At 39.2% G+C, this 25,460-nt stretch overlaps 1 protein-coding gene across 1 annotated transcript in view; it reads left to right on the forward strand.

The window, feature by feature from the left end:
* Positions 1-25,460, forward strand: part of Adamtsl1 (ADAMTS like 1) — a 359,842-nt gene that overhangs the window by 109,050 nt on the left and 225,332 nt on the right. Inside the window, exon 6 of the mRNA XM_059255823.1 lies at positions 16,538-16,664. Coding sequence (XP_059111806.1) covers positions 16,538-16,664 — 127 coding nt within the window. The remainder of the gene's footprint in view (positions 1-16,537; positions 16,665-25,460) is intronic.

Consider the following 25,460-nt stretch of genomic DNA (forward strand, 5'->3'; position numbering starts at 1 on the left):
TCTGAACCTTAGGGAAAATATGTAGGGCAAAGGCTGTTCGCATCAGTCTCCTCTGATCCTCATTTTGTACTGTCATCACCTCTGCTGCTGTTACCTTGAGTACTCTGGAAGAAAAGGATGAAGAGGATGCCAGTTTTTCTCATTTTGTGCAATGTTATAACATTCCCTAGTGGAACATTCCCGTGATGGGCACATGCTCTACTCTCCTGCTTCCAGGGTTTGTATCTTACCTCTGATGAAGGCAAAGCTAAGGTAATGGTTGTGATGGCACACAATCTCCTTGCCCCAGGCTGGGAGACTTGACCCCCTGCACTGCTGTGGAAAAAGAGGTGGGTGCTAGAGTAAGCGTGCTTTGGAATTGACTTCTCCTCTCCTTCCGACCCTGTGTGGTACAAATTAGAAGTTCACACCGGGGTTACAATCACTGGCTTTTGGCAAGCTCTGATGAGAGAAGGGCTGCATTCAGTTTGTTTCCATTCTCTGGCCTCTCACTCCTCTCTTGTCATCATTAGCCCTGTCAGCTGCTTCTTGGTACATTCTCTCCTCTCCTTCAGACAATAACCTAGTCAGTACTGCAGCCAAGCTATAAGCAAGCATCAAAACCAAATTTTCAGGAGAGGTTGTTCTCACATAGGATTCGAAAAGCCTTGTGATTGGAGGCAACATTTTGTCTCCAGAGAAACTTTTATTTTGGCCCGTCTTCTTTTCCCAAGTGACTCTGAGTTGATGCTGAGAAACCAGGTCAGCATTACTGAGAGGTTGCTGGTGGGCTAGGCTTTCAAACAGAATGCCAGAAACATTCTTCAGAAGCCTCTTCAATAAACAGTGTGTTCTCACATGGGCATCTGGTTAATGCCAGCTCTTTTGATGTACACACTGTTGGCTTAAGCATCCTCCAGTGTCTTGGGTGACAGAGGGTGGAAAAGAAGAGCATGTTAGAAGGCAAGAATCCCAGCTGCCATATTCTAGGTAGGTGACTTAGGAAGCCAATGGGCTGTGTCTCATGTATCGTCACCAAAGTGAGTGTGATTTACTGTCCAATCTACATGATGTCTGTAAAGGACTGACAGTGCCTGGCCTACAGAATGCCCTTCCCATTACTATTCATTTGTTCACTCTCTCTGTCACTGGACTTCCTAAATGACAACTGTTCATTGTCCTAGTTTACAGCTTCCTACTCTGCAAGTATTCTGTCCTTCTGCTTGCTCAGATACTGCAGGTATCTCCTGGCCAAATTAACGAACCACTTTTAGGGCAAAAGAAAAAATGGTGAACAATGAGCAACCAATTTTCTCTTGATGTGTTCATTAGAAACAATCCAAACAACGAAGATGCTAATCATGACAATTCAATACTCAACTGTTCTGTCCACCACTCTATCCATAACTGTTCACACCTGATACTTACAAATAGTTTCCCCTACTCTTTGATATATTTTCCACTAAGTGTTTCTTTGCAACCTGACAGTACTTACAAGGAATAATGAACTTCAAGTAATAGAATTATGATATTAAGAATTACATGATGATTATGTCAGTACCATGTTCAAAAATCAATTTGAAATAACCATGGAAAAACCTTAAAATTGGTGATCAGATCACACTTTTATATCAAATATATCTGATAGTGTTATGGGAATCCCATCAAAGATGATCACTAAGACACAGTTTATAACCAACTGAAAGTCTTTTTTCCAGCCAGCTGGGACTATACTCAGATATTCTGGACCCAAGGGTAGCACCGAGTGTTAAAGGGTTTTTGAAGGCAAAAACCACATCCTGGTATCTCATTTGGCAGCTGCAGGGGGATATTTAATGCAAGCAAGCAGTTTAATCAAAGCTGAGATAAGCAGTTAGCTGGAGTGGGGTCTCTGCATAAGCAGTGAGTTTAACAGAAGCTAAGCTAGCTAGGAACTCAACTTCAGATTCGTAGTATACAACTGAGTGAGTTGTATGGCGTCCATGAAGGATACCAAATTTAGTCAAAGCTAAAATGGTATAAGTAAGAATTCAGAAGGAGGAACCTCTGTGTTGCCCTGCCCTGTCACAGTAGACCCAAACTTGAGGAGTTTTTTCTTTAGAGTTTACAGGTATATTGAAAATGATACACTTCATATAGTTTTCAAATAAAGTAAAGCTATCTAAAGTTGTATGCATAATAAAATGCTTGCAGAAGAAATGCTGCAAGGTACAATGTAGTCAAATCATTGTTGCTACATGAAGCATGTGTCCCATCTCTTCTTTACCGGTGGTCCATCAGAAATCCTTAAGGTTAGGGCACAAACGCAAGAATGTTGTGTACCTTCAGAGGGATTAGAAAATATTTATGCTTCCCATGTTAAAGTGATGCTTTTCAAATAATTTGTAGAATTTAACTAAAAGCAATTACAGCTACACTAAAGACTTATTTTCAAATATTTCTAAATTTACATATTCTTGTTACCCTGTGATTCGTTTGTGCTCTTAAATTAGAAATGTGCTGAGTGTTTTATTATCAGATTTGGAACACAATTTCATCTGGATATAAACTAGGGACGCAGTAGAATAGAACAAGGGTTCATTTCTCTGTAGACATGTGGGTGCTCACTAGTATTTTCTTAATCTTTCTGAATGGGAAAGAAAATGCATGCAGTTGTTTCTTTGACTGAACTTATTATGTCAAAGATGAAAGAAGAAACAGCTCATTGGCCATTGTCATGATAGTGCAGTGATTCAGCAAATTGAGGTTGATTGTCTAGACCCCACAAGCTTGGACTGTGAAAGGGTGGCCATATTGTCACTGCATGGCTTGTCCAGTCCCTGCTCTCAACAGTTAACCACTCATCTGGCCCAGGAATTTTGGCACCCACTAAAAATCAGTCAGTTTATTTTTCTCTTATGATTTATGATATCGTGTTTATTAATTTTTTGATAATGTTGATTAATATACAAAACAAATTCACAGCTTCAAGAATGTTACTTTTCTTTAAAAACAAAAAGCTCTTTCCCACTAAATGCATGCATGTTGAACATTCCCAAACACAAATGAACTGTTGATTGTCTGTTCTCTGTCAGTACCTCTAGCTGCCATCTCAATACACTCAATATAAATAGACTCTGGTAGAGAAAAGCAAAGTTCTTGTCCTAGCCCCTTAAAATTTGTCTTTCCCAGGATCTTAAGTATTAAAAGAATGTGTTTTGAGACAGCTCTGTTTTGTACTGAGGAGACTTGGGTGATTATTGCTTACATGGATATATTTAAAAGTGGTTCCTGAATTAACTGGAGTTGGAAAGTTAAAACCTTCAGAGTTCTAAGCATTCCTCTATCACTTGAGTGACTTTTGGAAGAGATAATTTGCCACTCCACAGCAATGCTGGGAATTTTCTTAACTTTAATTTCTAACAGACTCCATTGAACTTCTTATAAATAATTTCTCTTATGAGCCAGCCAGCTTGGTGCTGGCTATTTCACTGGGCTACTTTAATGGAATGTGGTGTGTAGAGGTACAGTTTTAAAGCCTTTTTCCATGGAAATTCCATCCATTCTAATTCTAGAGCACAGTATGTCTCTTCTATAGAGCAGTACTGTAGTCTTACTTCACATCTGCTGTGGTCAAATCTAAAGGAGCTAAAATGGTATGAGCCTTTGCAAACTTGACCATGTGTCTAAAGCTGTGAGACTCATCTGTAACACCTAGATTACTAAGGAACATAATGACTACAACTCCCCACAACATAATTAACACATATAGTTTGACAGTTATGTGGAAAATGAGATGGAAGATTTGAAAAGAGAATCACCTCAGAAATTCTGAAATATATGCTTGGAATTTTTATGTTCTGTGCAGTGTCCTGAATCTTTATGTAAGTTATATCAAATACTTCCAGGTCCATAAAATAAGTAATCATTTTCTTTTTATAATTCATGAGCAACTGAATTTCGTACAAACATTGTAACACATTCAGATAAACAGTAATAAGTCAGCATATCAAAGTTGAGTCCTGGGTTGCCCCATAATGTCATCCTGCCTCTTTCATAGTAGAACATAGAGGTTTTTAGGAGTACATAATATATAGATTTTTGGTAAAAGTAATGATGACCCAAGCTAAGAAGTAGACAATGAGATGAATATGTTGACAGTATGCTATGATACAGTATTACAGCCTTATTAGTAATAAACACAGTATTTCTAGAGCAAGAACTAGAAGGCTCATGGTAGAACTGAGGTTAACAACATGGCTCTGTTTCTTGGGAGTCAGAGTAAAAGCTCAATCTTTGTTCAGTAAAAAGAACTCTACTATCCCACTCAAATACTTTACAGTATGACTTATTCCTTTACATTTACATTAACAACCATTTGCTTTTCAAGATGATCTAAAAAAGTTGCTGTCCTTTGAGACATGTGGACAAAGATTTGGAGTTATTCTACAGATTCAGTTTTAGGATAAACCCTGCTTTTGACTAGTTTTCTTCAGGCTTTACCTGAAAGAGATTTAATATGTATAGATAGAAGTGGCAATAGAGAGATCAATGGTCTGGAGTTGAAATCATTTAAATCTATCAGTTGAGGATAAGTTTGGCAGATGTTGAAAAAGAATATGCATAACTTTGTCCAAGAAGCTTCAAACTGATAGAAAGTAATGTCTGGAGAGGTGACCAAGCATAAACCTGATAGCAAAGGAGTTGCGGGAGACGTCCTTTCCTAGGGCTCTGAGACAGCAGGACACTTAGATCAGCATTGCATCTCCTCACTTTCCCTTTTTGTCCTCTCTAGCCTTGACACATAAAGACAACCAGCACACTTGGCTAACTTCAGATAATTGCTGACTTTTAAATGAGAGTTTTATTGTGTCAAAAATTTTGTTGAGTTATGAGCCAGATCTGGAATTTTGAACTCTTTAGATCAAAATGTCAACAAAATTATCCAGAGTTACATGTACAAGCAAGTGTAGCCCTGACAGCAGAGTGGCTGCTTTGTGGTGGTTTATTGAACAGGCACATTCTACAAAGATCCACATTTCACCCGGACAGAAGACCAGCTGCTATCCTTTCTTCTCAACAAAGAACTCCTGTGTTTGAACAAAACTATGTACTGTATGCCCAACAGCAGAAGGGAGTCTGAGCAGTGATGTCAAAGTATACCATGATGTCACCACAATTCACAAAGAATTACAGTTAATGCCATGTGAAGTGGGGCCAAGTTCAACACTTTCCCTCTTGGGTACTTCACAGTCTGAGAGACAGAAGCAAGGCCAAAGGTCAGGTCTTTGTATAATTTTGTTTCGCATTCTCCAGACACCCTAATTTTGGAAGCAGGGAAGAGAGAAGACAGCCTGTTAAAGACAGGTCCCTGACCATCTGCAGAGAATGAATTCTAGTGTCTGTAAGCACCAATGTCTATACTAGAGTAATTCTTAGGCTCTCTTCTGGAGACTACTAGATAAACAAATTTTACTAAAAACAATATGCAAAAGGAAAAAATCCAGATGTGTTTAGCAATAAATTTACACAAGAATGTGGCCCAAACCCTGGAATAAACAAGGAAGGAGAAATATAAATCTCACAGGGAACACCTGAGAGTTTGACTACATGTTAGAAATCAAACCTCCTCCTCTCTTTTCTCTTTCAGAGTATTTATCCAACCATCAGATGGATAAGATTCCTGACCCCATGAAAGGCAGGGCAGGATAAGTCCTTTAAAATATTTGCAACCTGAAAGATTAATCACTCCTCTTGGTGTCTCATAACAATAGCCTTGGTGTTTTACTTTTCTTCATTTGCTACATAACATAAAAAGATAAGAACTTGGAGGCTAAGGTTAAAGCTCAGTTTAGGTAAAAATGCTTGCATGAGGGCCTGAGTTCAATTCCCAGCCACAACATAAGAAGCTAGACACGGTGCAGAAACAGGAAGATCACTAGGGCCTGCTGGCTAGTCAATTAGTGAACTCTAGGTTTAGTAAGAGACCCTGTCTCCAAAATTAAAAAGATAAAATAAGGTCAAGAAGGATTAAAGAAGACACCCAACATCCACCTCAAACCTCCACATGTATGTGCACACATGCAAATGCAGACACACATGCGGATACACATGAACACACACAAAGTAAGAACCATAGAGCCAGTGTGGATGACTGGTGTTCTCTAGAATGTACGGTGAACATGCTACTGAGGAGTTTAGTATTCAGAGAACAGGATTAGGTTACACACACACACACACACACACACACACACACACACACACACACACACAAAGCCTGCAATGAGAAAAAATATTATTCCTGTCCTCTAGAATTTAAACACAAAGGTTGTCAATGTCCCTTCTCTCTGAGGATGTAGGAGCACATACTGGAGGCAGAAGAACGAGGAGAGCCCACACAGGGAAGGCAAGAGTCCAGTGAGGGGCTACCCAAGTGGAAGTCCATGAGGAAGAGCCAAGAATCAAATCTTCCAAAGAGCACCTGCAGGATGAATTCCCAGATGCAAATTTCTGAGAAAGCAAGGCCACAGAGCCCAGAGACTGTGCCTAGGGAAAGAGGGGAGAGGGCCTGCCCTTGGGAGAAATGCTCATTCTTTCTCTAAGATAGTTGTGGAATAGAGAGTAATGGGCCCAGAGTCAGGGAAGCAAAGTGAGAAGTAGAGGCTGAACTCTCCGATTACAATGCTGTATTAGGAGCTGTTTCTTGCATTCTCTCTTTTCTTTTTAGAATAAATGGGGTAGAGCTTAAACTGAGATGGCTACCTATTATAGTAGTTTGGGGCAAAGAGAGAAATTCTTTAAAATCACAATATATCCCTGCCATATGTTTCACTGCTTATAAACTGAATTCACTCATTCATGCAATACTTATTATGTGCTAACACTGTTCTCAGAGGATGGTTAATAAGATAATTGGCTGTCTTTGTCCTTGTAGTGTTACATTCTTGAAATTAAAAAAGAAATACCACACACATGTATATTATATTGTATCAAATTAGTGCTGTGAAATAAAACAACAGAACAAGACCAAAGGACTTGGACTGGGATGAGATATAGTATCTAGTCAACTGAGGTCTTACTGAGACCATAGATGTTTTCTCTAGCACACACATAGAGCGATAAGACCATTGTAAAAATGCCTGGTATAACTTGGTCTTCCTGTGGGACTCCTAGAAGTGAGAGCAGGGATGTCTCTGACTTTCTTGCCTGCTTTTGGGACCCATTCCTCCTGCCAGATAGCCTCATCCAACCTTGGTGGAGAAAGGGATACCTAGTCTCACTGTAGCTTGATGTACCATGGCTGGCTAATATCCTTGGGATGCCCGCCTGTATCTGAAGAGAAACAGTAGAGGAGGAGTAGGATAGAGGGACATGTAGAGAAGGCGGGTTAGGGGTAGGACTGGGAACAGGGGAAGGAGAGGAAGCTTTCGTTAGGATGTAAAAACAAGAAAATAATTTTTTTTTTAATTTTACACATACACAAAGCCTGGAAAAGAGCATTCCAGTCAGATTCAACAACTGAGACTATCCTAAGAGAACACATTTTGTTCACTTGAAAAACTACCAAGGCCGGGCGGTGGTGGCGCACGCCTTTAATCCCAGCACTCGGGAGGCAGAGCCAGGAGGATCTCTGTGAGTTCGAGGCCAGCCTGGGCTACCAAGTGAGTTCCAGGAAAGGCGCAAAGCTACACAGAGAAACCTTGTCTAAAAAAAAAAAAAAAAAAAAGAAAAAAAAAAAGAAAAACTACCAGAAAAGTGAGTTAGAGAGAAAAGGAGTCAGAAAGGAAAATCAGATGAACAAGGATCTTGTGAGTCCTTGTAAGGATGTTGGGTGAATGCATGGGAAGACAATTAGTCTTATAATTGAGTGACAAGCTCTAGAAAAAAGAGTACCATGGATAGGGAGGACTCTTCTGGAAAATTTTTGTCTTCAGTAAAAGGAGTTAATATTTTCATGTAAATTTCTATTGTCTAGTGATATATTGGGATGTGCGAGAACTGCACCTTATTCCAACTAGGCCAACCGGCTAACAACACCATGCCCTAGGAATGTGGTCCCTTTCAGAAGGATCTCAGAATCTTCTTTTTTGTTTTTAATATGGATGTGATTTTAGTTAGTCTTCAGGATTATTAGAGGAATTAACTAAGAAGACATATAATTACCTAAGTGTAGGGAATATTCGGCAAGTACTAGTTCATTCTACCTCAGTCTTTCTTTTTGTCTTTGCCCTTTTGACCTTTAGTTTTCATGATCTTACTTCCTTTCTGCTCTTACCTGTATCTGGAAAATAGTCACCCTTGACAGAAGTTATGCCTATAGTCCATCTGATTTCTCCATAGCACCATAACAGCCATCATAATGCTTAGATTCACTTGATTTGGTTTAATTATATATAATCAACAGCTTCAAGTGTTACTCCTCCCACGTGTATTTTCACAACAAATAAAGGACTATATAAACAGTTTAAATACAAAGATGTCCTGTATTACTTTTTTTCCTATGTGGACCCTGTGTTTTGGAAGTTTCCATCAAACATTGCATGTGCTAAGTAATAATTTGTTTTCCAATTTTATGACTTGAAGACCAGAGTTTGCAATTAAGAAATACATACAGGAAAGATCAGCCTTCATCTTATTTGTATAATTGGGGTGACTGGTGTTTTGGTTGCCTTATATGGTTTTATTGCAGATAAACATATTTCTGTTAGAGTTTTGAAAATAGTAAACCTAGCTCACAGGCCACTGTGGGTGCCACTGTGAATTAAGAGAAAACCTGTTTTCTCATTCTGGAAACTTTAATTAGAAATACCCCCCTCAAAACTAAAACCATAAAGGAAGAGCATTTGGCTCCCATAACAAACTGTAAGACGTGGAGCAGTTGTTATTGTTGCTGCTGTTGGGGGAGGTGGGGAGTAAGGAGGTGTGGACCACAGGTTTAGATTGGGGGTGACACCTCATTCATTTCCCTCATGTGCTTTCAGGTCACAAATTGCACATGAAACCATCCATTCATCCATTCATGCGTGTATGTTGCTCTGGTTATGGTGATCCAGATGACAATATTCAACCTGGCCATTACCATTGCCATATAAATATTTTACAGGACACTTCTCTGTGGTTCATGGCATTCTACAAGACAGAATTTTGAAGTCGTTACTTTTCAGCCATTTGATCTTGAGGAAGTTAGCTTCTAAACCTCAGTGTTATAAGCTGTACTTGAAATCATTCAAATATAAAAAGAAGTAATACTTGTGGAAAGATAATATTTGTGGAGAATTGTCTGAGAGAGAGGCAGCCAATTCATTTTGCTGGCTCTGGAATGGTAAATCGGTTTGGTCTTCTCATATGACAACCATAGTCTATTGGATTTGGCTCCTAGAGAATAATGGCTTAAAACTTCTAGGACCACGTAAAAGCTCAGTGGCAAAGAATGCGGCAATTGCTCAGCAATGTGTGCTATGGGTCTGGGCAGGAAAAGTAGATGCTCACGCACCATAGTTTTCCCTAGCCCCAAGTGCCCCAGTGTCCACCCTGGGATTAGGGCAGACAGTTCCAGTGCTTTGTAACTAGATGATTTGTTTAGGCATCTTAAAAGGCCTTGTATCCAATATTCTCTAATCGTTACACTTCATTAGAGTTTCTTGGGAAAATATGCATCTGGGATCTGGGTCCTTTGAGGGTTTCCTGAATCTGTTTTACAGCCATTCATTACACAGACACTACTTATATCTACTGAAAGGAACACGTCACGTATACATTTTAAAAAGCTCCAATAGGTTTCTTCGTTTTTACTATTGTTCTTCTTTTTCCTGTTCTGAAGAGGTAAAATACAGACACAGGGTTAACTGTGCAGCAAATCTGCATAAGTTTATAGTATGCACCTTACAGAGCTTCCCTCATGTCTGGATTTATTCTTCCTAACCTTGGTTCTTCTTTTGGTTTAATTTACCCATTTAAAAGGGTTTTTTTTATTATATTACATCAGAAATATGTACTAAACATCTTATTGTAAAGATCTTAATCTTGAAGAATATGGTTTGATGTTTTATACCCCCCTACTTCTAAGCGTAATTAGGAAATGAGATGTAATATATGTAAGAGCATAGTATGCCCCATATAATTTTGTCTGGATTAAATAATTCAGAGGCACTCTGATCAGATTTGCAGTTTAGTTTTCCTTATTTGTCTTTCCCAGTGCTGAAAATAGAGGGATTTAACAATATCTTACCTCATAGGTTGGATCAAGAAAAGCTTGACATCATTGGCTCAGTATTTGATGCTTGCAGTTGAGGTCTTTATGGGAAACTATTTGAAACAGGGCCAGCATGAACCCATCTAAGAATATTTATCTAGGGTATAGCATCTGCTTATGAATTACATTTATTTATGTTATAAAAATGACTGGTCTGTTTAATTTGTTTTCTTCCGTGACTTCTAGTCAAGATGTTTTTATACAATATAGCATCTAGAGAATTTCAGTCTTGTGTTCCACCTTGCTATCAGCTCTAGAAAGTGAAGAAAGAAAGCCCTTTCAGCATGCACTGAAGGCCTGCTGCCTAAAAATCTGTAAAACGTGTTGAAAGTCAGTGAGCCAACTGGATTGCTGACTATGGTAGGTTGTTGAGGGAACCCCTTCCCTACTGGCTTTAGCAAGTCCTGAGAAATGAAGGAGCATTGGTAGTGTTGTGCCCATATTTTCTACTCATAAATAAAGGGGCTGCATATCTACATGCATGAATGTATATATAAGAAAGCATACAAAAACATCATTCATTTAAAGTGTAAAAGCCAAACATGGTGGTCTCTTAATTGCTTGTGAACATTCAAAAGATTATTATTAATACTAGTTGGTCTCAGGGAATTATTGGTGCTATTTTGCTTGTCTATGCACTGCTTTTAGAATGTCTTATACTTCATAGCACTCAAGATAAACATTTGGTGAACTTAGCCACACTGAGCAATCATTTTAGATGGGGATGAGGTTAGACCTCTGCTCCATCTGATATTTAGTACCAGAATATAAAGAAGCTACATAAGACCAAAATATTCAGCTAGATTTTTCATTCCTTTCCAGAAGATTTCTTGAAGCTGCCAAAATAATGAGTGGTCATTATCTCACTTTAGTGCCTTGTCCAGAATGGGGTGGGTCTGGGAACTCAGTGGCCTGAACATATCCTTCTGTGACATTTTACTAATAATGAGTGTAGGTGCACTTTCGAAATAGTCTCTAATAAATTCTAGCCCTTTACAGTAATTCCTGTTCATGTGTCAGGACAGAGGTTTAAAGGTGGCCCCCATCATTTGTGGTATGTCCTTTTTTTTTCTGTGCACACAGATACATATACATAGTCACAAACATACATACATGCACACACTGTGTGTGTGTGTGTGTGTGTGTGTGTGTGTGTGTGAGAGAGAGAGAGAGAGAGAGAGAGAGAGAGAGAGAGAGAGAGAGAGAGAAGAGAGACAGAGAGAAAGAGAGACAGAGAGAGAAGAGAGACAGAGAGAGAAATAGCAATGATTGTCATCAATGGTTTCCATTCCGGCAAAGAGAGGAAAACTAAGTTTGCCTATCTGTAACCTGAATTGAAATTGCAAATCAGCCAGCCATTGTAATTGGAATGTAGTATTTCATTGCTTCCTCAGCACTCACTATGCATCTCAAATGTCAGATAGCATGCTAAGCAGCAGAAACTCAGAGATACACAATACTATTTCCATTTATCAGAATGAAAGTATTAGGCTCTCTTCCAGAGCCTAGGACTGAGCCAGTCAAGGGATCTGGCCCAGTTAACAAAGCCAGCAATGAATTCCACCTTGTAGAGTGGGCTTTAAACCCAATCAGAAAGTGGTTGGTTACTCCCATCACATCTCTCCCACTATTGTACCAGTGAGTACATCTTGCTAGACTGGTCACCATTGTAGCTTGCAATGTTCACACCTGGGAAAGACTGCTTGAGACTTTTCTCCCCCAGTAGTATATATAGGATCTTCTAGCACTATGAAAGTTAGGCAGTGGGCGTGAAACTTCCTAGTCAATACCAACTTAATTTGTCCATGTTTTATGACTCAGGCATGTGGTGTCTTCAGCAACAGGAACTTAACATTATGTTCCACAGGATAGCCAAGAACAATGGCAATGGGCTCTAGTGGTTAAAGCAGGCCCTGTGGTATAGCTAGAGTTTTCCTGCCTGGCCCACAGTCAGGACAAATCTCTCCCACCCATCAGTCCCATAGCCGCTCAGACACAACCAAGTAAACACAGAGACTTATATTGCTTACAAATTGTATGACCATGGCAGGCTTCTTGCTAACTGTTCTTAAATTAATCCATTTATATAAATCTATACCTTGCCACATGGCTCGTGGCTTACCGGCATCTTCACATGCTGCTTGTCATGGCACGGCTGGCAGTGTCTCTTCCCATCTTCCTCTTCTCTCAATTCTCCTCTCTGTTAATCCCACCTATACTTCCTGCCTGGCCACTGGCCAATCAGTGTTTTATTTATTGACCAATCAGAGCAATAGATTTGACATACAGACCATCCCACAGCACTGTGGGGACCCCACTGACCAACAACTCACAAATAGGTACCCCATACCTGACATTGGACTTTTTGTTTATATAGTGTCTGGGAAGTTTATGCTCCAGGAAAAAAAAAAAAAAAACAGATCTCAAACTAGCCACAGTGTTATATTCAGGCAAATATGTTCATCGTTCAAGCTCCATACCAGTTCTGTAACCATTTGAGTTGGATGTCTATAACAGAAATTCCAAAAAATAATAATGGTTTAAACTAATAGGGATATGTTCTCTCAGAAAAAAAAAAAGAAGCTGCCGGGCGGTGGTGGCGGTGCATTCCTTTAATCCCAGCACTTGGGAGGCAGAGCCAGGTGGATCTCTGTGAGTTCAAGGCCAGCCTAGTCTACAAAGCAAGATCCAGGACAGGCACCAAAAACTACATGGAGAAACCCTGTCTGCAAAAAAATGAAAAAGAAAGAAAGAAAAAGAAGAAAAAAGAATTTGAGATATAACCAGTCCCTAGCTTCTATAGTACAGAAGCTAGGCTCTGTCCTCTGTGCCGTTCCATCCCTAGCACGGATCTTTCATTCTCAGGGTTGTCTCATTTTCCAAGATGGTTACAGGAGCCAACAAGAGGCAAGGCAGGCAGAGGGTAGTAAGGGACCTTCAAGCTAAGTTAGATTCTTTAGTCTTCCCAGGACACATTATATTTCCATTTGTATTTCAATAACTACAATTTAGATGTATGGCCAAGGAGAAATGCCTTCTTTTAACTCAAAATATTACCATCTCAATAAAATTAGAGCTGTATTGCTGGGAAAACATGTAACCATCTATAACAGGTGCAACCCATAGTCTCTATTATCTATAAAGAAAAGGCTGAGAAAGCATGGAACTAGATTCTAGAAAAGTCTTTCTTTGCACCAAGGATACTTAATTTAGAATTTGGTGGTTCAGTAGGAGTCCTCCAAGTAAAGGATTGACCAGGAGGGTTCAATACAGAAGGTATAAAATGTTCAAAGGCACAGAAAGTTCTGGCATTATGCTTATTGGTTTAGCCCCTTTCTACATTCCTAGTTACTTTCTTTTCTATTAGTAACAGATCTGAAAGTAATAGTTTAAATTTTAATTAATCTAATTGTCATTCATAATCAACAGATTAACACATGTCAGGAATGATCATCCGGATATGATTGCAAACAATTTTCTACTTGGACCAAAATAGGAACATTTTATCTGATGATAAATTGTTTCACATTTTCAAAATAATTGAGTTAGAATATTTTGGCATCTTAATAAGGGAATTGATACAGAGGAAAAGTAAAAAAAAAATCATGTCAGGGAGATATTTGTGTTTAAAGCATTGAAATTAAGCAATGCCCTGTTAGAACAGACTTGCTTCATATCATAGGGTCTACAAACCTACCCTGAGAGCACTGAGTTGGGCTCTGGCCACGTTACTCATAAAGTATGTCACCTCCTATTTAGCCATTCCTCATATGATTGTCACTTTGGATCTAAGAAGGCTAAATTGTTCTTTTCTTAACATGGTTTTGGAGCCATAAGAAGTCTTTAGAATTATGGAAGGACTTTTGATGATCACCTCCTCTGGCTCCATTAGAGACATCAGAGTCCTTTACAATTTTCCCAGAGAAACTTAAATCTTTTGAGAAACCTGAAAGTTCTATAAATTAAGAAGTAGATCCAGTTAGGTTTGAGATGCCTAAGAACACAAATTCTCACGCCACTACCCACCTTGTCCTTCTACATAGCTGAGGATCTTGTCAACTTAAACCTGTCTTTCTTCAGTCCTAAGCCACAGAGCAGAGAGAGAGACCATGATCCTTGAGTGCCAAGCATTCTCAAGAGCATCTGTTTCACTAAAGAATCCAGTTTTGTGACCCTTTCCTCCTGCCTCTGGGTTTTTCTTATTTCTAAGTAGCCGGTGTCTAATGTCTCATTTCTAAAGGACATGGTGTACATATAACAGCCACGTTCACCCCTGCAGTTTTTGCTCCAGCTCTCCATCCCTTTCTAAGCTGAGAAGATTCTTCCTCAATCAGATCTTCTCTGTTTCTCTCACCAAAGTCACTGTGTTTTATGCTCTCAGGATACTTTATATTTGTCGTTTTTTTCATGATTATTCTCTTTCTTTTATGGCTCCTGATGATTTGGATATTATCTTCCTCCCAGCTAGACTGGAAGTCTCCTGCAGATGGTCGCATACACGCTTAACTGTAGCACTGAACTCTGCTCCTCATATAGCACCTGACCCTTAGCAGATCCTCAAAAAAAATGTTATTTAAATGGTTAAGTGATTTTTTTGAAGTAGGTACTTCTGCAATTTCCATTTCACACTGTCCTCAAAATACAAATGTGAGTAAACACATGATCCATTCATGTGGAGGCCCATCTACAGAGAAGAATTTTGAAAATAACTCTACTACAGTTCCACAGAAACCTAACAAAGAAGTCCTAACGACTAATGATAAGGCTTTTGAAATGTCACTCCATTTTCATGTCACTTTATTTCATCAAACACAATAATTGAAATCATTTGGTAGCATGACAAGGCTTTGGCATTAGTTCAATACGGAATTCCAGGATACACAACCTGGTATGGTTTGTTTGTTTGTTTGTTTACTCTTTGGGGTCCACCACTCAGCTCCCAAATAAACACAGGAAGACTTATTCTTACTTTTGAATACCTGGCCTTAACTTGGCTTATTTTTATCCAGTTTCCAATTTCTCTTTCACTACATTTTGCCTCTGGGCTTTTTACCTTTTTTTTATTCTATATATCTTTCTTTCCTTCTTACTCCATGGTGGGCCATGTAGCTGAGTGGCTGACCCCTGGCATCCCCCTTTCCTCTTTTTCTCACTCCTCTTTCCTCTTCTCTCTCTAGATTTCTCCTCCTATTTATTCTCTCTGCCCACCAGCCCCACCTATTTCTCTCTCCTGCCTAGCTATTGCTATTCATCTCTTTATTAGACCAATCAAGTGTTTTAGGCAGGCAAAGTAGCAAAGTCTTACAGAGGTAAACAAATGCAACATAAAAGAATGCAACACATCTGTGCATCATTAAATAAATATTCCACAACATAAATGAATGCAACACATCTTAAACTAATATTCCACAACAGTATGGATCCGGCTTGTTTCTCTAACTTAAACATAGGAGAGAAAATATTAAAAATACAATGAAGCTTGCCTGCCTGCCTGATAAAGGTATGGTTTCATTAAAGCCTGATGTGGACCAACTATGAATATTTTGCTGAATGTATTTAGAACATGACCACTCATTAGCCAAGTGCCCTAGGCAAAACACCCAACTTCAATTATAAAATAGGGAAATCTTGCATGATCATTTTGAAAGTTAATGAGATGTTTGTTTTTGCTTTATACAGGAAAGAGCCAGACAGAGCCATCCCTCCCCTACATACACACACACACACACACACACACACACACACACACACACACACCTGTGTTAGTGTTACTGGAAATATTACTTAATGAAATGAAAAAACTTAATATCACAGCATTGAAGGAATGTTAACCCACAGTTGAAGTGCTCTTTCGATTTCTTAAAATACAGTAATGAACCTAATGTGCAAAACCCTTACAAGGTTTGTGTCCTAAGTAGCATTCAGCACTTGGAGATTGTCGATGGAATTTTCCCAGTTGCAGTTATTTCACATCTGTATGTATATTTTGTAATTTGAGAGAGATATCATTATTTGACACTGAGAGTTACTTTTGCACTAAGGTTTTAGAATATCAGTAGTTTAGGATCTATTTTTACTTTCTCCCCATCCTTCCCAGTCCCCATTCTCTGTCTTCTATAATCTCTCACCTATATACTTGAACTACAAAGACATTTGTATCCATACTACGTATTTCCCCCTTAGCCTGGTTCATAGTCTACTAACTCAGTCCCTTTAAAATGAAGTACAACTTACGTCTCTCAGAGATGAGAGGTAACCATTAGCCTTACAGTAGATCCCTGCATTGGGAGGTGCCTTGTTGAATTATACATTTCTCTTTCTCATTAGATTGTTGGCTGTGATCATCAGCTGGGAAGTACCGTCAAGGAGGATAACTGTGGGGTCTGCAACGGAGATGGGTCCACCTGCCGGCTGGTCCGAGGGCAGTATAAATCCCAGCTCTCTGCAACTAAATGTAAGACACTACAGAGATGGGCAATGTTGTACTTATTGACTTGTTACTCAACCCTCACCTAGCTGTGGCTCCCCTCTGCAACTAGTGAATAAAACATCTACCAAAGTCGAGAAGAACCTGAAAATTTGGAGGGAATATGTTCCTGCTTTGTGGATTCCTGTGGAACAAGTCAGGTGGTCAGTTGTTACCTGAAGGAGGAACGCTTTCTTTCTGAGGCACAATGGGAAAGAACATTAGAGACAGCCAAGCTTTTCCGCTCAATGGGAATACCAACTGCATCCTAGCTCCTGTCTGATGTGTAGTCTGAGATGCCTGGTAAAAGTATTACAGAAAAAGTGGGAAAATAAGAACAAATTCACCCCTACTACTGTGAAGTCACATGGCCCTTATTTACAAGATGGCCTGAGGTCAGTGTTGGCAATAAGTTCTTTCAGAATTAATATTAGGCCAAAATTTGGTGAAGCCATTTAAGTTTGGTGAAGCCATTTAATGATCTTTGTGTTCTGATCTCCTTATATCAGCAAACAATGTGTGCTTATTATACATGTATGTTATGCCCAGGCTGTGGTGACCTCCAAAAGACTAGCACAGAGACTGAATCCCATATGTAAAAGCAAAGAGCCTTTATTTCAAGCTTAGAGCTTGGACTCTCTGTCTGAAGCAGTGGTGAGAGCCGAGAACCCCAAGCCCAGACAGGGTAGTGTTTTTATCATAGCAGAGATTGGGGTGAGGGGATTTCTAGGATTCAGGACCCTGATTGGCTGACATTTGTCTAGGGGTATCTGTAAAAGGAAAATAGGTATGTGCTAGGCTCAGGGACATCTGATGATCTTATCTAATCTTATCTAGTGGTTGGAATGTTTGGGATGTCAGGTACTTCCCCTTAGACGGTGGTCCATCCCTGAGTGGATTACTGGGTGGTATTAGCTTATGGCTTTTCCTGGATCCAGTGTTGCCTGTCAGTAAGCCTGTCATAGCAGCTGAGTCTGGGCCCCTAAGCCTGTTTTGGTCCCCCCCCCAGCCCAGCCCCGCCAACGTTGGGTGCCAAGTGTGTCAATATATCCATAGGAGTCTACCCGAGGGGTAAAAGGAATTTATTATAAATTCGGGAAATACATTCATGAAATACAGAATAGGAGAATTGTCACAGGGTCCTGGAAAGCTGAGGCACAGTTCAATGCTGTTCTGCCACTAAGATGGTCCACATCATCCAGCCCACAAGCAAGAGAAAAGAGCAGCATAGGTTAGTCTCCGATCTTAAGGGTAGCTCCAAGCCACGCCCCAGGGGCAGGTACTTCAAGGCCATAGGTAGGTTGGACAGTACCTGCTACATCTCTAGGGGCAGTGCTTTAAGGTCATAGACAGAACACTATCTATCCACTACACATATATGTGCTCTGAACTCCACACCATCACCTCATGTCTTTATAGGAACCTCATTAACAAGGCAGTCTTAATTTTCATGTTATAAAGGACATGACTGAGACCTTCCCAGATGGAATGACTTTCTCAGGTCACATAAAGAGCTAATATTTGAGTCCAGAGTCTGATCCCAGTACCTAACACCCATTCCTCTACTGTCCCATCATGCTACTAACTCATATTTATAAAACAGATAGGTGGATCAACTCAGAAGACCAAGAGCACCTGCCCAGTTGAGTCTTGTGAGAATAGAAGGCATAAATATCTAAACCATGGAGCCACGTGTCCATGTGAATTTTATAATAGTTTCCTCTGTGAGGACCACTACGCAGAAAGAATCGTGGCCTTTAGACTCAAGGGCATGAGTTTCTAGAGCCATTTTGACAATGGCCTAATGTTTCATTATCTACAACCCTTCAGCATATCATTTTCCAATATCTATTTTCATATGTCTCCACAGCCTGGGAAATGAGAATAAATTTTTTAGTGTGGTTTTGTTCTCTTTACTTGTTGACTAGTTAGAGGAAAACAGTTGACATGTGACAGGTTTATGGTTTTGAATGGACCTGCAGGTCAAGAGGAAAGGCAGATGGAGTTATTTTGGAAAGCACTGTAGAACTACCCCTTGAAGCCAGGAAAGGCACCTTGCCAAAAGGGAGGAGCCTCTTGGGAAGAGAGGCAGGAAGGATGACCAGGGATGTTTAAGCACATTAAGAATTGTAGATGCCCACTTTGGAAGCTCACTCACTTTCACTACCCTGGAGGCAGGAAAGAAATGTGATTCTCTAAAAAACTAAACTTGTAAGAACTCTGGCAGCTAAAATGAAGGATGGGGTGATTCAGAGGTTGATATAGCACACCCAGGCAAGAGCTTTCTTTGCTCATACGTGTTGGTCATATATGTTGGTAGCTATTTTTTATATCACTAAGAATTAAGGAAGTCAGACAATGGAAACCAGAAATGGACAGAGGCAACATTCTTTTATAACCTCTGAAATTTGGGTAGAATAGTTTTATGGAAAAAAAAATTCATTTAAAGGGCCAATCTTAACAGAATTTTCTAGGGAGTAGTGAAGAATTAAAATCTTTCTAATTATTTGTTACATAATTGAATTGGTGCCCATTATCCAGGAATGTAGGAATTGCCATTAAGCACCAAAGAGTTGGTAGGCATGCATGCAGCAACTGCTCTCTGGTGACTCCTAAAAGCCTGTTTTAGTAGAGGTCTTCCTATATCATCATGCCTCCATGTTCTTGCTCCCATAGTGGAAGTAGAACAGTGTTCCTGCGGGTATTCTTCTTACCCTCCTATTGGGGGGCCACTCACTGACTCCCATAGTGGAAGCAGAACAGTGTTCCTGCGGGTATTCTTCTTACCCTCCTATTGGGGGGCCACTCACTGACTCCCAGGCTCTGAGTCACTGCAGTATAGGAAGAGAAGCTCTGAAAGAATGAACTGAGGCAAGTTGAGAGTCATATGTCATCCCCAGTTCTGCAAACATGCACCTCAGTGAAAGGGACTCCATTCAAGACCGACAGTGGGTAAATTATATAATACACAACCTGACGATTATACCTAATGACAAAATGCAATTGATTCGTTTACCTTAGCCCTGATGATGCCTCATGACAAAATGATTTATATCAATAAAGCCCAGCATGTGCATGCCCCTCACCACAATCTGTAGCAGATGCTGAACAAGCTGCCTCACTTAGATTTTCTCCACCCCAGAAGAATCTCCTGCCCTGTATTTACAGACTTCAAGGCAGCCCACAGGCAAGGGTGATTAGCTGCTCAACAGGCAGTCTGCTGGCCAGGTGAGCATGCCCCACCCCTGAGGCTCTGGAGGAGGGCTGCCAGGTCTCTCCCCAAGTCTTGCCAAAAGGAGCCATAAGCCAGCCACATGCTCACTTCCAACTCCTAAAACTCGGATTTCCCACACTGAACTCATTTTCTTTCTAAATTTATATCCAAGTTGTTTTTTTTTCCTTATGTTATCAAAACTCATGGGAACAAAGGGAAAACAAAAGAGTGGAGAAAGACCATTGCAGAAAGTGCCAGGATAAAAAAGGAAAATAGGAGTAACTTATCAAATGGTTGCTGGTGAATGAAAAGGAAGCCACCATTTTATCAGAAGACGTGCTAATTGCCCACTCCTTTTTCTTAGGAAAAGACTTCAGTGATAACAGTCAATCCTTCTTTTGTACTCAATTATTGACCTCCTCAGACCAATCAGAAAAAAAAATAATTAGCCAACTTTAGCTTACTTTTGATTCTTAAAATGCAAAGGCTCGTTTTTCTCACAAGCCTTATTGACGTGTGGTAGTATATGTCTTCTTAGACCCTTACACCCAGACCAGCCTGTTTGCCATGAATTTGCACCCAGCCTGCAGAACTTTTTAATGTAGCTGCAGGTTTTGAAACCACCAGGACATCCTCAAGCTCTCTCACCACACTCCCTGAGTGGCAAGGGTCAAATAAGCTAATTCATATCAAGATGGAATGAAGCTCCTAATTCTCAGAAATGTGCCTCTCAGACTGTGACTCATGCTGACTTACAATGGCTGCGGGTTAGCATATTCCTGGACCTTCCCTCTGGCTCAAAATTTTTGAAGTGAAGTATGCTTATAATAAAACACATGGCCTCCTGAGTATAAAATGTAGAAGAATTTTCTAAAGAAAAGTGGTAACAAAACATTCACGTAGTATACGACTACTTCAGGTTGTACTCATAATTCCTTCAAAGATGTCTATTACTCATTCAACAGCAGGCATTTAGGAGATACAGGCTATGCACTGATGACCTGTTCCCAGCAGTGGAAGAACAGCAAAGAACAAAACAGGCAAAAACCTATTTCTCCATGAGACTTACATATTAGTATGAGGAACCCTTAGACAAACAGATAAACAAATAAAATGTGTGTGTGCCATTGGGTACTAGGAGAGATGGGAAACATTAATCAGGGAAGGGGAAGAACATAGGACATGGATGAGCTGCCAGCCAAAGGCTGGAGAAGTTGCAATTTTTAATAGGTTAATAAGAAAAGGACTTACTGATAAGAAACTTGATACTTGATAGAGGTGAAAAGAGGTCATGATATTGATAAAAGTCAGTTATTTGGCATCACAACAGAAAAGAGAATTCCAAGCAGAAAGAAGGACAAATACGATGGTCCCCAAGTATGTACTCTGGTGACAAATTCCATGAGGGACAACGAACAGTTTCAAAAAGGCTACAGAAATGTTGAAGGCAGGAAGGCAGTGGGGTGAAGAGTGCCATGGGCAATGTGGAGAGTTTTAAGGTAGTTTGGATCTTAGTCTGAATGAGATAAGGAGCCATAGGGGATTTGGAACAGAATGGCTTGACAGGAGCAGAGCATAGAGATGGGATGACTATGGAAGTCAGAGATGAAGTCTGGAGGCTATTGCAGGAAGCTAGGCCAGAGGTAATGATGGCTTGGAGCAGTAGCTGTGGATAGGACAAGAAAGGTCCAGTTCTAGGTCTACTGTATTTCTAAGGATCTAGGACACCATTGACTGAGACGTGTTCCATTATTCCATGTGCCACAAAAAGAAGAAAGAAACTGTCCTTTAGACTAAGATTAGGACACAACTTTCTGATCACTCTGGGTTTTCACTTCATCCTTCATTTTAGAAAGATTTGTTTTAAATTTAAACATGTTTAATCATATACTTTTGTATACATGAAAAAATAAAATGCAACTGAAGTCAATTGATAAGTAAAACTAAAACAAAACTTTTTTCTCAGAACTGAGCTCTTTTTTTACATTTCTTTGGGAATTTTTAAAAAATTTTGAGAGCTTCATAATATGAGTATTGTATTTACATTATTTCTACTCCACCAACTCTCCCCTCCAACTCCTTCTATTCCAAATTCATGACCTCTTCTTCTTTGATTATCACTGTTTTACACAGACACACACACAATCTTCTGAGTCCATTTATTCCACTTACTGCTCATATGTGTGTGCATTTAGGGCTGACCACTTAAGACTGGATAACTCTGCTAGCCAGTGTCTCTGTCAACTTGACATACACAGCTAGAGTAATTTTTGGAAAATGGGAGAACCTCAATTCAATTTAATTTCTTGATTCTGCACTATCAGGATGCCTTGTTGGCCTTGGTTGTAGTACTTCTACAGTAGGTCCCCAAATCAAGAATGTCATCTTTTTTATTCTTTTTAATTCTTCTTCATTTGAGAGTCATTTTGGCTGTTCTATTCTGGCTCTTAGCCTTTCCATATAAGTTTTATAGTCTTCTTGTCCATATCTACAAACATTCTCCCAAGGACTTTGACTAGAAGTGTGTTAATTTTTCAGATTGATTTAGTAGAGAGGGGAGTACTTGGCAACTTCAGTATATTAAGTCATTTGACCTGTTAGGACCTCATGTCTCTTCACTAATTAAGCCTTCTTAAATTTCTTCATCAGTCCTTACTAGTTCTCAGCATACAAGTCCTATGGCTTTTAGGTTTATAGCTTTTTAATTTTTCATCAACTACAAATGGTACCATATTTTTTACTTACCTCTCCAATTACATATTTCAGTTTATGCAAACATAATCAGTTATTTATTATGTTTGCTATGTGTTTTGCTGTCTAGCTAAATTCACTCGCTAACCCTATGAATTTTAGTAAATGCTGGGATTTTCTACATAAATAATCATCTTGTTTACTGATAAGGATTCTTTTTCTTTATCATTTTAAATTTGTGGGCCAAATGTTTTGGCCCTTCTTTGGTCAGGGCATCTGATACAGTGATTAGGGAGTGAATGGGCATCCTTCTCATTCTCATTCTTAAGGAGGAAGTATTTGATTTCTCACTACTGAGTGTCACAATAGCTGAAGGGTTTGTTTGTCTTTTTGACAAGGACTCTTCTTTAAATTAACAAAATTCACACACACACACCATACACATACTCTTTTGAGAGTTTTATCATGAATGCATATCAAATTTAATCAAAGTTCTTGGTGTCTCACTTGATATGATCATATAGCTTCTCTTCTAGCCTTTTCATGTGACAATTGCATTAATTGGTTTTCTGATAAAGATCCCACCCTGCATTCCTAGGACAGAACCTCCATGTTCTTATTAGCAAACTGGGATAAACTGGTCCAAAGATAAACTCTTCTTAGTCATAGCTACTCTTTCCATAGATTGATAATTGATTTGCCAAAATTTATTGGAAATTTTTATATCTTTTTTATGAAATACACTAGTCTGTATTTGGGGGTAGGGTACTGTCTATGATTGGTTTGGATATCATTCTAATGCTAACCTCATGTAACAAGTTTGGAAATGTTCCCTTATATGTTATTTTCTGGAAAAATATATGGAATTGATATTTATTGTTAATATTTATTATTTCTTCTTTAAATGCATGGTAGCATACACCAGTGAAATCTTATGGGGCTAAAGTTTTTTTCAGTACTTAACTTTCTGAACATATGGAATACAGTTATAGTGACTATTTTAATGTCCATTCTGTGTTTTGATTGATGGATTTTTCACTTCAGTTGGGCTATATTTTTGGGTTCCTTACATGTCTGGTAATTTTTGACTGGATGCCAGTCATTGCAGATTTTACTTTGTTGGGTATGAGATATTTTTGTATTCCTATAAATATGCTTAAGCTTTGTTCTGGGAGCAGTTAAGTTACTTGAACTCAATGTGATCTTTTTGAGTCTTACAATTTGGTAGGTGGGAGCAAAGCCATGCTTGGCCTAGAGTTAATTGTACCATTCTACAAGGCAAGACCCTTCTAAATACTCAATGTTCCATGAGTTATGATGTCTTCAAGTCTGTCTACTGGGATAAGACATTCTTCTCAGCCCTGTGTGATTGCAGAATATTCAAAATTCTTTGTGTTATTGTTTCTCCAAGCTAAGACAGTGTCCTCACTTTGATGCTTAGATACATATGCTTCATGACCACCTTGGGTCTTCAAAGTATCCTCTCTCTCTCTCTCTCTCTCTCTCTCTCTCTCTCTCTCTCTCTCTCTCTCTCTCTCTCTCTCTCTCTCTCTGAGTAGCTCTCTCCTTTCTGGTACATTTTTCAAGAAATTCTAACTGCTTCCATTCCTTGGACTCATATTTGTCTTCTCAACTCAGAGACTGTCAACTTCTTCCAGAGTTCCCACTCTCAAAGCCACAGCCAGGAAATCCACTCAAGGAAGTAAGACCATGAAATACTAGGTTATACCTGCTTTGCTTCCCAGCTCTTGGGAATTACTGCCCTTCTCTACCTGAGATCCAGTGTCTTAAACAGCATGGTTTCATACAGTGTTTTCCGACTTTTTGGTTATTTTAGACATGATGTTAAAACTGGTCCCTGTTTCTTCTTGGCTGGGTGCTTCATTCATCTTTGCAATTATGTAGAATAGTGGTTCCCAACCTTCCTAATGCCATGACCCTTTAATACAATTCCTCATGTGGTGGTGACCTCCAACCATAAAATTATTTCATTGATACTTCATAGCTGTAATTTTGCTACCGTTATGAACAACAATGTAAATATCTGATATGCAGGAGATCTGATATGTGACCACAAAGGGGTCGTGACCCCACAGGTTGAGAACAGCTCATGTAGAACCAAATAGCTTTGACTCTAAAATTATGGGGATGTTGTGTGGCCCTTCAGTTCTCATTACCTAGCAGTCTTTAAGGTCATTTCCCAGGGATTAATGACTGTGTTCTACTATTGCTGTGGGATTTTCTTCTACACTTCTGACACTCATTTTACAAGTATGCCAGCTAGGTTTTTAATATGATATTTTGTAATTTTTTAGAATTTTATATATTCATGAATGCAATTTTGATGTTGGCATCTATCTATACAGCTGAAGAGGGATGAAGCAGGATTATTGCCTGCATAACAGAGAACTTAAGACACTATTGTGCAATATATCCTAATATAAAAATATGAACATGTGTTCCTCTTAGAATCAATGAAATAGAATCTTTTAACAATAGAGCTTATTCTGAAAAAAGTAATTTTGGATAGCACTACAGTTTTTGGCCCAGATCCTTAAAAAGATAAAAGTTTCCAGTTGATAATGGAGAGAGTATTATTTGGCCTGCCCAGCGTATATCTTTCATTATGCAATTACTGATAAACTTGGGTGGGATAGAAGGTTGAAAGGCTTAAATGTTAAGCCTCTTCTGTTTTATTGGATATGTTTTTAGAGCACTAAAATTGGGATAAAGACTTAAAATACACCATCAAAACCTCTTCAATATTGGCAGACTTTTTGTGTTAACAACAATCATCCTTTCATTAAAGGAATAAGATCAAGTATTATTCCTAGGGAAGATTCCTGTAAAATGTGAACTTAATAGTAGATCTAAAACTA

Source organism: Peromyscus eremicus, chromosome 2, assembly GCF_949786415.1.
Source record: "Peromyscus eremicus chromosome 2, PerEre_H2_v1, whole genome shotgun sequence".
NCBI lineage: Eukaryota > Metazoa > Chordata > Mammalia > Rodentia > Cricetidae > Peromyscus > Peromyscus eremicus.